A 14,951-nucleotide genomic window follows, 5' to 3' on the forward strand; every position below is an offset into this window, starting at 1 on the left:
AAACACTTGTAACCCTAGTTTCAGGATATTTGGTGCCTTCTTCTGTCCTTGGGCATCCACTATGCTAGTGGTGCATATATGTTAGTACAGGCAAAACACTCATAACCATACAATAAAATAACACATATATTTTTTTAAAAAGTAAAGTAACTATGTTACTCTTAAGGATGCCAGCTGTGCTTATTTAGGAAGAGAAATATGCTTAGAATTCTCCAGAAAATTCCACAAAGCCATCAAATGCTTTTCTGTGGTGCTGAGGATTGAAACCCCAATGTAGCTCATGCTGACCTTCCACTCATTTGGAAGCCAAGACAGGCCCAGACGTCAGACCAATTCTGCTGCTTCAGCATCTGCAGTGCTATCTAGACTATAGGTATGCACACCAAGCACAGCTCAAGAATGACAGACAGACAGACAGACATACACGCGCACGCTCGTATGTGTGTGAGCAAACACACACACTCTTACCTCAATCTACCTAAAGTTTACACACAATTCTGCCAATTCTAAAGTTTCATTAGAAACATATGTGAAAAGATGATAGTCATAAAAACGGACCACAGAGTAACAAAAAAATCATTATATCTCCTTGGAACTTAGCTTAGAATCAGAGGCCTTTTCCCTGGAAGGAGTGTGAAATTTTATTCTCACGAAATACCTTTTGCTTTTTGTGGCACTATAAAAACCAAAAAAGTAAAGTCAGCACTTCTACTTTTTTTCCTCTGAAAAGGTGATTTTTTTTAAAGGAGGGAGAACAAGGGGGGGTTGGGGTTGGTTTGGTTTGGTTTGGTGGTTTTTAATTAAAGCCTGGTGCTATGTACAGTTGTTTTGCCCTTTCCTGTGGTGTAGACAGTTCTTTTTTTTTTTTTTTTCCGGAACTGGGGACCAAACCCAGGGTCTTGCACTTGCTAGGCAAGCGTTCTACCACTGAGCTAAATCCCCAACCCCAGACAGTTCTATTACCATGCTAAGAAGACAAAAATGGTTTCAGAGACTGTCAGAATGATCTCTGCTTTCTGTCTATGGCACAGTTGCTGCAGCCTTCTGGCAGTGGGTTGGGTTAATTTTTTAAAAAGATTTATTTCTTTATTTTATGTATCTGTGTACACTGTCACTGTCCTCAGACACACCAGGAGAGGACATCAGATCTCATTACAGATGGTTGTGAGCCACCATGTGGTTGCTGGGATTTGAACTCAGGCCCTCTAGAAGAGCAGTCATTGCTCTAAATGGCTGAGCCATCTCTCCAGCTCAGGTTAGTGTTTTGTTAGTAATCTTTAAAAAGAAATGATGCAGAAATGCAAACCCTTCCCTTCACCTTGCTACATAAGTCCCCTTTCTTGCCCTCTGCCTAAAATGGACTCCCACCAGAGTGACAAGCCGTCAGTCCTACCTTCAGTTTCAGCCAACCTCCAAATTTTCGCTTAATAGCATAATTCTCCAATTACTGACAAGCAGTGGTAACACAGCAAACCTTATACTCTAGTCTTATTAATTGCTATGTCATGGAGTAATAAGTTATTATTACTTATCATTTGGTTATTACTTAGTAATTGTAATTAATAAGTCATCGTTACTTATTAATTATAATTACTAAGTAATTATCACTTTGTTGCTTGTAATTAATAAGTCATTATCACTTATTGATTGCAACTAATAAGTCATTATTACTTATTGACTGCTAAGCCATTTGCGATAATATCACTCTTGCTTCATGATGAATTACAATCAAGTGTCTTTTCATAATCAAAGACCCAAATTACAGAAGGCAAAATAAAACCCTAAGGAAACTGAGTAGCATGAGCAGTAGAGGGTCAAATGCATCCCAAGGAACCATGAGCCTTTTTACCTTCTATTATGTTGTATGATCTTAGTGAACACGTTCCTGCTTAGACCCATTGTCAGTTTCAGTCCTGATACCTGCTCTAATGTCCTATAAGACATGTGCTGCTGTTGCCTCTTCCTTCCTTCCTTCCTTCCTTCCTTCCTTCCTTCCTTCCTTCCTTCTTTGAACAAATCCAATTTGTACAGTGCTTGTGTCGAGGTAAGCTTTAGTGCTAGTCTAATATGAGGAAGTAAGCCACTATGCCACTCTGAGCGAGGAGTAAGATAGCCTCTACCTCTAGACCGTTGAACTGCATGGTTACTGCAATGTCCATGGTTTGCTATCCCTTCGTTCTTCTTCCTTTCCTTAGAATGCAATCCAGACTCACACAGCCTAAAAAGGAGGTACTTCCTTCTTAGGTACCTCTGGTCCACCAGCCAATAATATAGAAGATAACAGGTAGAGCCTTGGAGCTACTTATTGTGGGAAGCTCTAATTTTGCCTCTAGTGATTTCATTGGCTAATAGATGCCATTCAAACACACACAAAAATATGCATGATGAGAGCTGACCTTGCATGTGTTAGTCAAGGGGTGAGAGACTCAGTGGAAACTGAAGTAACAGAAATGTCACATATACTGAGAGGGCTTCATACAGGTGGGAAGAAAGAAAAGGGAGAAAATCCGAGTTGTTGGTGTGACACATAGTTTCAGTGTTGTAACATTATTAAAATCCAAATACAAGGAGTACACATAGGCACCTTTTTGCAGCCTCTCAGCTCTATATGCAGCAGTAGAATTCAAAAAGAGGAAGCCTATTAGTCAGAGTTCAGTTATCACACAACCTGCACCATGCCAAAGCATTAATATCAATAGCACTTGAAGAATCAATAAATGAAATCATTACTGGCAATTATCCTTGCTTAGGGTAAGATGAAATACTACTAGAAACAACTGAAGCAATATGGAGGAAATGACCCAGCTCACCTACGATTGGAGAGAGTTGATGAGAGAGCTGTGAGTCAATAGTACTCCAACAGAACTACTTAACCAGAATATCAAAGAAGTAGCATTTTCTCATTATTTCTCCTTTAAAGCTCTTGATAGTTGGCCATCAAGCATCTGGCTATTTCTATTCTTTATGAAACAAAAAGGAAAGAAGTCCTGTTCTAGTGTCATCTAGCTGTCAGTCACTTTAGATTATTTTATCGTTTATGTTTGTGGTGCTAGGGATGAAGCTCAGGACCTTGTGCGGGCTAGGCTAGAGCTCTACCACTGAGCCACACATCCCAACTTCTGACCAACATCTTACATGGGTTATTTCATTGGTTCTTGACAACAAACATAATAAAATTAATATGTGTAGCCTGTGTACCTTGTCCATCTTCATCCATCTATAGCTCCTGCAGTTTCTGTAGCATGCTATTACTTCCCAGGTTGATTTAGGTTGATTTTTCTTCCTCCCACCCCACCAAGGTTCCATGTAGCTGAGGCTGTTCCTATGTAGTCAAGGATGACCATGGCCTTCTGATCTTCTCCTTCCTCTGTGCACTGAGTGTTGGGATTATGGGCCTGCATTCCCACACCCAATTTATGTGGTGCTATTAAACCCAGTAGCTCTTTTTCTTTTCTTTTCTCTTCTCTTCTCTTCTTTTCTTTTCTATTCCTTTCTCTTTTCTTTGAGAAGGTCTCATTACATAGTCCTGGCTATCCTGGAACTCACTATGTAGATCAGGCTGGCCTTAAACTCAGAATTTCCCTGCTTCTGCGTCCCCATGTACTAGAATTAGAGGCATATATCATCAAGCCCAGGCAGAAGAAATGTCTTTACAATGCCAGGCTCATAGTATCAAGGCAACCCAAATGTTAGCAATAAGTTCTCAGGAAACACTGCTCAAATTTGACTGAAAAATACTTACTTTGTCAACACAACAGGTGAACAGATTTATAACGAAGATTTCCATTATATCTGGCTTATTTTTCAAATGATTTTTTGTTTCCCTTTGGTTAAACATTTATTTTTCCCTATTAGATCAAAATAATGCAAATTCATTGTAGAAAATGTTTCAAGTTTAATGATACTAAAAATTTAAAAATCAACCACAAACTTCCTATATAGATGTATTTGAATCGTGGCATCTTTTTGTTTTTTCCTGTGTACTTTTCTTAGATTTGGAATCATATTGCACATATCATGTATAGGTTACTTATGTTTAAAATTATCCATATATCCATTCATCCTGCCATGCAACATACTTCTTGCCAAAAAAAAAAAAACAATTCTAAGATTTTTCTTTACCATTATTCCTAGCCATGGCTATGAAGTATGAGTGCCCTCTCAGCACTCAGGAGGCTGAGACAGGAGGATCACATAGTGAGTTTAAGGCCAGCCTGGGATACACAGCGAAACCCTGTCTCAAAGTCTAAATAACAAGAGAAATGAGGAGGAAGAGGAGGAGGAGGAGGAGGAGGAGGAGGAGGAGGAGGAGGAGGAGGAGGAGGAATTGGAGAGATGGCTCAGCAGGTAAGAAGGGTGCCTGCTCTTTATCCAAAGGACTGGAGTTCAGTTCCCAGCATCCATATCAAGCCACTTACAGCATCCTGTAACTCTGACACTCTCTGAAGGCGTCGGCACATACTTGTGCATGTGTACACACCATACAGACACACCACACACACACACACACACACACACAAACACACACACACACAAATACCCACACACATACCCAAATACAGACACACACACACACCATACAGGTACTGATATATACACACAGATACATATACACATCTACACCATGAAAAAAACCACACACACACACACACACACACACACACACACACCATGTACACAGAAACAGACACACATATCATAAACACACATATACACACCACAATATATATGCATATATATACAGAAATGTGAAAAATTGTGTGTGCATTTTGCATTTCTCTACATATTGCCAAACTGCCTCCAGAGATAGTGTACCAAGTTCTGCTCCTAATAGCAGGCTTTGAGAGACTGAGTTCTTTTCCTCTACATCTTTACTTCATTTTCATGTCACTTTCAGTGATTAAAAAAAAAAACTCTGGCTTTATTCTACACTAACTTTTTCACTAAACGAGTTTATTTTAATCCTCCATTTGTCTAAAACTCAATTGCTCATAACTCTCTAAATTTCTTTTTTGGAGTCAGGCTTTATTTTCACTTTGGTGAGGGTCAGCAGTGAGAAAAGCTAGGGTTCAAATAACCTGAAATTTTTGCATTTTGAGGCGTCTTTGAAGAGGGCATTCAGAGAGTGGGCAGTGGGGAGGAATGCCTGTGGTTAGACACCCCAGGTTTATACAGTTCTAAGATGATGCTCAATTACTGTACATAAACCTCCATAACAAACTGAAAGTTACACGTGGCCCAATTGTTTCAGGCGCCTCAGAGGTGTGTCCCCTCCCCCTCCCCTGATGACTTCATGCATAACCAAGCAGGTTTGGAGTAAAAAAAAAGTCAGTCTCCTCCATAACAACAACTACTTCCTCCTCCTCCTCCTCCTCCTCCTCCTCCTCCTCCTCCTCCTCCTCCTCCTCCTCCTCCTCTTCCTCCTCTTCCTCCTCCTCCTCCCCCCCCTCCCACTCCTCCTCTGTGGTTCATGTTGGTCTGGAACTCCAGGCAAACCTCCTGCCTCAGCCTCGTTAGTGCTGCGATTACAAGTGTGTGCCACCACCTCCAGCTCTTCTTGTGTTCTGTTGTGCCCTGAATTCTAGCCGTCCCTTCTCTTCAGAGGTTAGCAATTAGATCTGAGCACTGCTCAGGGAAAAGTAGAGAAACCGATACATATGACTGTTTGGAGAACGCCCAAACTTTGGGTTTCAGAAGAGATGTCTTCCCCCTTATATCGAAGTGACTTCCTGCTATGGCTCCAGATCACTGACAAGATACTTTATAGGAAATTTGCTCAGATGGAAAGAACAAATCATAGTGCCTGTTTAAACTGCACCAAGACCCTACAAGTAGACAGAAAGTTACACTATTTCTCCCCCATAGGCATTTGCAAAGATTCTAAACAAAACATCAACAGCAATTAGCAACAGGAATCTTTTTTTTTTTTTTTTGCACAAGCGAATAGATTAAACGGCCTAAATAAAATAGAGGTCAGGTGGATGCAGCAACGTCCTCATGTAATCCCAGCATGCAGGTGAGTAAGCCAGAAGGACCACAAGTTTGAGACGAGTCTGGGCTACATAGCCTTGACTAGGTAGGCAAGACCTTTCTTCCACATAAAAAGATAAATACATAGTCTACAATGGATAAGGCAAGGCTTAAGGGATACCGTGTATCTGTAATACTTTAGGTCTCCATGAGAATTTGCATTTTGTGGCTCATTTCAAATAATTGAGAAAGGCAATAGTGCCCTTGCTTCAGAAGTGTAACAAAATGAGGGAAAGAACAGAGCTAAGGCATTTACCTAACAGAGAGGATGGGTGGATAGGCCTTGAGCTGCATACACCCACCCCAACCTCAGCCTCTGGACAGCTGCTGCTCCGTCCCTGGAAATACTTGGCATGGGTCAAACCTTCCAATCTTGAGAGCTCGGTACTGAGGAGGATATGATTCCATTTGGATGTCTGGAGGCTCGTTTCAGAATGTCACCATCAGCTTGATCTAAGCAGAGTCAAACATTTCTCTCTATTTGCCCCTAGGCCAACCCTACTGGGGACTGGCAGGACTGTGGTAGAACCAAACTAGTAACGACTGCTGAGATCCAGCACTTACTCTTGCCAGGGGCCTTAACTACTTTACATTTATTTACACTTAAACTGCTAGCAGTAATGGTCCAGAACAAAGGAACAGGTAGATGGGGAGCGGGTAGGAGAAAAAAAAAAACAAAGGACCCCGAGGAGAAAGGGGCAGGACAAATTTGATGCTATTTAAAAAGGCTGTTAAGTGCTGATTCTGGATCAGGGGATACTAGCCAGGAAAGGAAGAGGAAGGAGAGAGAGCAGAAAGGAGACGAGAGGAAAGATAATGAAGCCAAGAGAAAAGACAGCATGCACATGGTAGGTAACTGTAAGAGGAAAAACCTTTCCGGAGACCTCAGGGGTTGGCCACACTGTCTTGGCTGAGGCAGAGGCTGCATTCCGCTGGCTCTGTTTCCTACCCACTATTAACCACGAGGCTGCCACAGCCTCCACACAATCCTTCCTATGAGCCAGCCCTTATCCTAGTACTATTTGGCCTGTTGCAGGGCAAAACAAGTTGCTTCCACCCTATGTAGCACAGACCTTTCCTCAGCACTGCCGTTTGAGACACATGAGCTATTTTAGGTTTTGCAGACCAAGCAGCCTCCTGGAATTCCTTCTTCGAAGGTTCTCATTGATACAAGGATCCATTTTGTGTTTGGTAAAAACGACTTGCTTTTACCTGGCTGCTGCCTGTGGAGTCTCTTACCCACCGAGAGCTGCAGAGCTCCCCTCCAACATTTGCTGTCGTTTCAGATGGACACCTCAGGTTTCCTGTTCCTATAACCACCCCATCACAGTCGCTGTCTTCAAAAGACCCTTATATTCCCTGCAGTGTTGGAAGGGAATACCAGGCCTTCTGCTGTGACACTCCCACTCTCCATGAGCTTCCTCCACCAGTAGATAGATGGAAGCAGCCATGCTTCCTGTCCGACCTTCGAGGGTTCCAACAGAAGGAAATATGGCTGCTGCCCAAGCCCTGCCTCACCCCAGACCCACCTCAGTTCTCACTTAATGCAGGTAGCTTCCCAGACGTAGTGAGATGCCAGGACTTGGAAGGTGGGACTTGATCTCTGAAGACACTGGCCCTGGAGACATATTCTTACAGTCCAGAGAGGAAGGACAGTCTGAGCAAACCCCACCCTTTCACAGCCACTCAGTTCCCTTTTTTTGTTTCCTGACTTAAACCAATGCCTTTTTTTTTCTTCTTAGCAATATGGTATCTGCTTCCGAGCTGCCGTCCCTATTCCGCTCCCCTCCAACCCTCCCCTCCCCGCATTACACCCATAGAGCCCAGCTCTGAGAGACACTTTCTTCCCATTACTGGAGTGGTTGAGTCCCCTAAGATGATGGGGCTAGGCTGAGCAAACAGGTCATCAGACTATCCTTCCTGGAGCAAAGGGATGACATACCTAAAGGACTGTGGGGGATGATCAGTACAGGAAGAAGAGAGGTGCCAGTGTCTTTAAGGTCTCCTGTCGCCTCAGTAGGGGAGAGTCAGGACCACACAATTCAACTTGTAGGACAAAGAAGTCTCACTCAGAGACCCTGAAATACAAAGCCCGACAGAGGTAGAGACAAGACTTCCCTGCTGAGTCATTTTCTAAGAAAGCAATTTTCTTCTGCACATAAAGATGCCTGAATATAAGCCCTTCCCCATTTCTTCAAATGTTCTTTTGAATATTCTACCTTCAAATTGCAGCCTTATGAGCCATGATGAAACGCACATATAATTAAAGCTACTGGGGTGATGGAGGGGCAGGACTATCACCAGTTCAAAGCCTGCACAACATAGGAGATTCTGTTTCATTTTTTTCCTCCAAGATAAACAAGGTACAATATTGTCTTTGATTCCATCAACTAGTAAACAAGACTAGATGTGATCTTTGAAGTCCGAATGTTCCCTCCGCGGGTCCTGAGTTTGTGTCCCAGCTTCCCTCTTCTCCCTGAGAATTCTCTAAAGAAATGTAGCCGATATTTGCCAGTGATGGTGGTAGAGGCCCTGGTGACTGATCTTGTCTGTCTTCTCTCACCGGCCATTTTCATATTACACCCTAATACAGGAACATATTACTGATCCCAAAAGTGGGTCAGAACTGAAAGCGCTGGGATTTTTTCTAAGCATTTGTAGAATGGCAGATCAGTAAATCATTTCACTGGTACAGATCAATGGGCACCAAGTTCATGTGGCTCTCCCTTTATGGTCCAAGCTTTATTGACAAGTTATGACCTTTCCTTAGTCACATGCAGTAACTGTGCCAGCCATCAATGGAGTGACCATAGACACTCACCATACCTTCCTTTGTCCTCAGTTAGATGCTTCTTGTCACATGCTCCATCATTTCTAAAGGTCCATTTGGGGTGGGAATTGGGAGTTAAATAACAGCATTGTGGGAAATTAGGGAGGCAAAGGCAGAAGGCAGAATAAAGGTAGGAACCTTTGACCACAGCCACTTACCCAGCACTCTCACTCATACCATAGTGCGAACAAATAAGCTAGTGTAAGTTCAAATTGTTCCCCATGGAGATGGGTCAGCAGGTAAAGCACTTGCTGCCAAGCCTGATGACTTATGTCCAATTCCCATGGAAGGAGAGAAGTGGTTTTCATTAGCGGTTCTCCTGACCTCCACACTCATGCTGTAGGTTCTGATCTTGGTGCCAGCTGTAGTAAACAGCTGTGTGGAAGATAGAGAAAGTAGCCCAGCCAGTTGTAGTGGTTCACTCCAGTAGGACATGCTGTAGAGGGCAGAGGCAGAAGGCTCATGAGTTCAAGGCTAGCCTGGGGAAAAAGTAGCCCAATTAATGTATTGTATAAATAGTGAAAGGTTGTGTACTTGATGAATCAGGGTAATTAATATTCAAAAAGACCTGCATCATTTGGTGTAAGAGTTCAAACTCAACAATGTATTTTACAAGGTGAAGAGTGATGTCTCACAACTAGATTCCAACTTTGAAATTCAAATATCTCCAGGTAGGATGTAGGGTGGGTGGCTGTGATGCCTGTTAAGTGGTACTTGGGGGCTGGAGAGCATTGGCTCAGTGCTTAAGAGCATTGGCTGCTCTCCCAGGGGTCCTGTGAGTTCAATTCCCAGCACCCTCATGGTGACTCACAACCATCTGTAATAGGATCTGATGCCCTCCTGTGGTGTGTTTGAAGACGGTTACAGTGTACTCATATTAAAAAAAATAAATACATCTTTAAAAAAAGAAAATGGTACCTGGGCTTTGCTGATAGCAACTAAAAGAAATGGCAAGTTTGAAACAAAAATGGCTGAGAGAAAAGTTAAGGTGACATTGAGCCTTTTTTCTAGAAGTAAAATATGTAGGAAAGTGAGTATCTTCTGGGCTTGAAGCACTGAGAACTTAAGACCCTAACTAGAGTTCTGTCTCCAGCTCTAGGTGCTTCATCTTAGGGGAAAGTAACGAGCACAGACATAGCGAAAACAGAAAAATAGTGCTAAACAAATCGTGAACTACAAGATGAGTAGCTTCTGGAGATTTAATGTGCAACGTGGAGACTGTATTATACTCGATTGCTTACTTGAAGTTGGATAAGAGAACAGATTTAAGTGTCTCCACCACACACACACACACACACACACACACACACACACACACACACATACACGTAACTATTGATGATAATGAATGGGTTAATTTGACTGTGGCAGTTATTATACAAGATGAGTGTATATTTAAACACACGCAATTTTGTCAATTAAATATTTTAAAATACCCCCACAACTACTCCACACGGGGATTGATAAAAAGAATCAAGTTTGATTAGACAAAGAGGTTTAATTGTCCATCTCCAAACCACTTACATGGAAAACAGAAAACAAATAAAAACTTTAGAAAGTCCCTAAAGGCCAGTGAAAACTTGTTAAGGGACTAGAGAGAGGAAAATCCTGGTGGAAATCAGCCGGTGGGTTATCAAAGAAATGTAGCAGGCAACGACATTATTATTATTGTAACCCCAGACGATCATCCAACAAAAATGGGCGTGAACGAAGTGCCAGCTTGTTTCTGGAGCACTGTGCAAGCAGGATACCTCAGGGTCTCCTACCATTAGCTCCTCCCTAGGCCACTGCTGCCTCCTTCTTCATTCCAGCCCATTAGTCTACCTGTAGCTGCCTCTCTTTCCCTGTGTAATATTGACTAAGGCTAGAGGTATATCGTATTAAATGGCTTAAGATCGAATTCCAGCTTTGAAATAACCGTGTGTGTGACTTTTGGGGAAGTGCATTTAAGCCTCCTGTGCCTCAGTCTCATTTGGTAAATACTATTAATAGTGAGCAGCTCCAGAGATAGACAGGATTCAAAGAGGCAGGCACAAACCAGGCACAGCTGCATATACCTGGGCCCCCATCACTCGGGTTAAGGATCAGAAATTCACAGCCATCTTCAGCTACATAGGTGAGTTTAAGGCCAGCCTGGGGTTAGTGGGGCCCTCTCTGTCGTAAAGATAGCTGCTATAATACACAGACTATGATAGTAATGTTATGGGATAGTAAAAAGAAACTAGGTTCTGGAGTCATAACACGTAGGGTGTGCATTCTGAATACACGACTATTGACACTGGACAAATGGAAAACACCACCGCTTTCCTCGCCTGGAAAATGGAAGGGGCGTTATCATCTTGCTCCTAAAATTACTCTGAGAATCTATTTTAAAACTCAGCACCCTTCAGCCTTTCTTTGCCGGACTATCTTGAAACGTCATGCATGCCTGCTGTCACGTATTTGGGGAAGCAAAGTGCTGAAGCATGTTTTCTTTGTTGACCCGAGTACTTCAGAAGCTGGGTAAATTCAGTGCCAATTTTCGGAACCGAATCAGCCAATTTAGTTCCTCTGCTTTTATTGTTCCTTTTCTTCAATGTACTTAGCCTGGAATTAGACATTGGTGAGCACATTAAATTACCTGGCTCCGCTCCTACAACACTGCCTGGAACAGAATAGACATTAAATAAACATGTGGACCCACTGATTACATGAGAAAGGACTGAAGCAGTTAGCTCCATCCCAGGGCTTCCTTGAGCCACACTTTGCTGTGAAAGATCATCCCAGTCTCCTTGAAGTGGAACAAGAACGCTATCCTGAGGTGAAGAACCCCTCCACTTGATCCTAGTCCCTGTTCGGCTCCAACACGGGTGATTAGAGTCTGGGAAAAGAACTGCTTTCTTCACGTAAGCTACTAAATTGCAATGTCCGCCAAAAGGCATAAAGCAGTTACTGGCGCTGAGCAGGAGGAAGTGGAGCAGCTAGCTGCAGACCCTAGGGCGGAGCCTCGGCTGAAGCTCGCGTCTGCAGCTTAAGGCAAACCATCCACCCCCGCCCGTTAGAGGGTGCTGTGCTGAGATCCCTACTGACTGACTCTATGGTCGCTGTCTCCCACGGCTCGGAGGAAGTGCACTCAGGCACCGCCTATAAACTTCCGTTGCTGCTCTAGCCTCTCTCTTTCTGAGCTGGTAGCGCTCCTGCAAACATGGTAGGAACATCTGTTGGACTTTGGTAGCATCCAGTTTAATCCTTGTACCCAGCGTGTACAGTACCGTTTCAGGGTGCATCAGGACTCTGGCATGACCTTGATGTATCCAAGAAACCTAGCTTAGCAGAGAGCGACCCAGAGAAAACCGAGTTATGGGTGGAGGAATTGACTTGATGGTGTGACTTAGCTGTGGGTGGATGTGGCGCTCTTTGGTGGCGCACGTGACTGCACCACCTTACGTGGTATATTACATGGTTGTTGTGTGTTAGTAAGTAGTAGGGTAAATCAACTTTATTTGCATCTAGCGAGGACTCTGGGCCATTGTGGTCTGGTAATTACGTTCTAAACACACTTTCTTAACTAGGTGAACGTTCCTAAGACCCGCCGGACATTCTGCAAGAAATGTGGGAAGCACCAACCCCACAAGGTGACGCAGTACAAGAAGGGCAAGGATTCTTTGTATGCCCAGGGTAAGTTGCTTAGACGTAGTTTGGTGGTGGTTTGCGGGATGGGGAGTTGTTGAAGACCGGAACCTCCCCTCTCTATGTAAGGCAGGCTGGCCTGGAATAAGTAATCTTCCTGCCTCAGCCCAGACATGCCAGACTCAATAATTTGGATTTGCTGTGACATGAAATGTACTAGAAGTCCAGGTATTCCCTCTCTCCTTCGGCAGGACTATTTCTCAATGCAGGGCAGCCTCAAATTTAAACCTAAGACTTCTTGTGACCATTTTGACTTCTGACCTGTAACGAGTAACCTTTTATTCCAGGAAAGCGGCGTTATGACAGGAAACAGAGTGGCTACGGCGGGCAGACTAAGCCCATTTTCCGCAAAAAGGTTAGTGATTGCTAGTTGACACGTATCTTATTGTGGACCTTGATTTTGTCATCCCTTGTTTGCAGGCGTTGCATTAGTGTTAATCACCTCACCGTAAGGTTAACCTACTTGGCAGGGACGTTTCACTTCCCAGGTAGTGGAGCTAGGAGTCAAATACAGATCTGACTATAGTTTAGAATCCGCAGTATTTGCAGCACCCCTTAAAGAGGCAAAAAGGAATGTGTCCTACTGGTAAGAATTCTGTGTATACTAAGATGACTTTTCATTTGTTCATGGTTGTTACTGAGGCTCACTAGTGGAGTTGTTACTGATTGTGAAGACAGGGTCAGTTCCCTGTACTACCATGGAAGGCTATTGGGATTTCTTGGTCTTAGGAAGTCTTAGAACTTGCAGTCAATGTGTAAGCCTTCCACTGGCTGAATTCTGGGGTCTTTTTCCAGTCTAGTGAGGTTTCTTCTCCAGAATCAGCACAGTGCCTTGGAAGCAAGCACTTCAGCCAGCCTGGCTGTAAAAACTGCTAAATGGGTGGCTTCATTTGGGGTCTGGAAATGCTTGGGTGTGTAGGGTGCTGGAAACAGTCATTTAGATGTCCAGCCAATCTGTGTGGAAAATTGGTGCATTGCAAGTTTCAAATTATGAAATAACAGCAATACTCTGGCCAAAATCGTGGGCTTGGTTGATTATTAGTAGGGAGTGATTGTGTTCATCAGGCCTTCTTAGGATTAATGCAAGTTTTAAGAAAATTGATTAGTGATATGTCTTAACCGTATTTCCAAGTTGACATGAATTTGGCTGATTTTATTTGATTCATCTACTAAAAAGTAGCCTACTAGAAGGCTACAAATTTAAAGTAGATGGTTTGTTTGTTTTTGGACACTGTAGCACAGACTGACCTTGCCTCTGGGAACCACAAGTGTGTATGTGCCACCACACATACTGCTTCAGTTTCCTTACTATTAATTAGGTATGCTCTTAAAATCACAGGCTTCTGGATTTTTCCTCCATAGCTAAAAACAGATTGTTGCAAAATATAATTTTGTGAAGGATTTGGCTTCATATCTTTTCTAGGCTAAAACTACAAAGAAGATTGTGCTGAGACTGGAGTGCGTTGAGCCCAACTGCAGATCTAAGAGGATGCTGGCTATTAAGAGATGCAAGCATTTTGAACTAGGAGGTGACAAGAAGAGAAAGGTACCACAAAACTTTGCAGAGTTAACTGTTTCAGGTCTCAGTGTACCATAGGTACACTGCTTAGTTATACAGCTTAGTTACAAATCCCATACCTGAAATATTTGGGACCAAAAGGATTTTTTTTTTATATTTTGTGAATCTGGCAAATGCTTTTAGTTGACAAATGCAAAATTTTGAACACCAATATATCTAAAAGAAATGGCTGTTAAGATTTTTCAGTGTTTAGATTTGGCTGTGGCTAGGCTTAAACCCAGAGCCATGGATTATTTAAAAGTTACAAAACACAACAGTTTGTTTTTCTGTTTTGTTTACAGGGCCAAGTGATCCAGTTCTAAGCTGATTTTGTTATGAAGACAATAAAATCTTGACCTTTCACCCCCTTTGATTGCTGTTGGTCTTTTGGGAAGGGGTACAGCTTTCAGAAATGACCTGAAAGGCTGTGTTTGGTACTTGAGCACTACTCTCAGACTGAACCTTGTTGAGTGGTGAGAAACATGACTTGTCATTGGGTTCCCTACTTGGTGTTTAGAATCCACAGGCTGCTGCTAATTTATCATAAAATCCAAAGTAGAGTAGAGAGTCTTATTTACAGTCCACACTTTATCCCCATCCTGGACCCTCCGACTACTCCACTTCCCACACCCCCTCCCAGCCCCATCTCCAAGAGAATGCCCCCACCCCCAAAAGTAGACTTGTATTTCAAGGAATAGAAGACCAATAACACAACTGGGTCACTGTAAAGCTTTAATCTTACATATTTGCCTCAAGCATTTGGTAAGGAGATCTGGGAGCATACTGCAATCCATTCAGGATACATCCTTGGATTTAGATGAAGTTCCCCCCCCCCCTGGGTTTCCTCTGTAGACTATGCTGGCC

The 14,951-nt window shown here is 43.0% G+C and overlaps 2 protein-coding genes across 8 annotated transcripts in view; one reads left to right on the top strand and one right to left on the bottom strand.

Moving 5' to 3' along the window:
- The window catches only part of Btk (Bruton tyrosine kinase), a 39,379-nt gene extending 31,385 nt beyond the window's left edge, over nt 1–7,994 (bottom strand). The window contains exon 1 of one of the 4 annotated variants that reach the window (XM_039099954.2): nt 7,973–7,994. The gene's annotated coding sequence lies outside the window, so the exon portion shown is untranslated. Of the gene's footprint in view, nt 1–7,242; nt 7,487–7,559; nt 7,700–7,972 lie in introns of those variants that run through there. The other 3 variants (XM_039099952.2, XM_039099953.2, NM_001007798.2) reach the window with 3 other exon arrangements.
- A 3,124-nt stretch (nt 7,995–11,118) lies between these two features.
- On the top strand, nt 11,119–14,708 carry Rpl36a (ribosomal protein L36A). Of its 4 annotated transcripts, none has more exons than NM_001128065.1 (5): nt 11,995–12,047; nt 12,412–12,517; nt 12,817–12,884; nt 13,953–14,075; nt 14,390–14,708. In NM_001128065.1, the coding sequence occupies exons 1-5, from the start codon at nt 12,045–12,047 to the stop codon at nt 14,408–14,410; spliced, it is 321 nt and encodes a 106-aa protein (NP_001121537.1). In that variant the 5' UTR covers nt 11,995–12,044; the 3' UTR covers nt 14,411–14,708. The 4 variants fall into 4 exon arrangements, with proteins under 4 accessions (XP_063135901.1, NP_001121537.1, XP_063135900.1 ...); XM_063279830.1 differs by having other exon boundaries at nt 12,038–12,289; nt 14,390–14,455; XM_063279831.1 differs by having other exon boundaries at nt 11,119–12,047; nt 13,953–14,455.
- Nucleotides 14,709–14,951: the final 243 nt, after the last annotated feature.

This window comes from Rattus norvegicus, chromosome X (assembly GCF_036323735.1).
Source record: "Rattus norvegicus strain BN/NHsdMcwi chromosome X, GRCr8, whole genome shotgun sequence".
Taxonomy (NCBI): domain Eukaryota; kingdom Metazoa; phylum Chordata; class Mammalia; order Rodentia; family Muridae; genus Rattus; species Rattus norvegicus.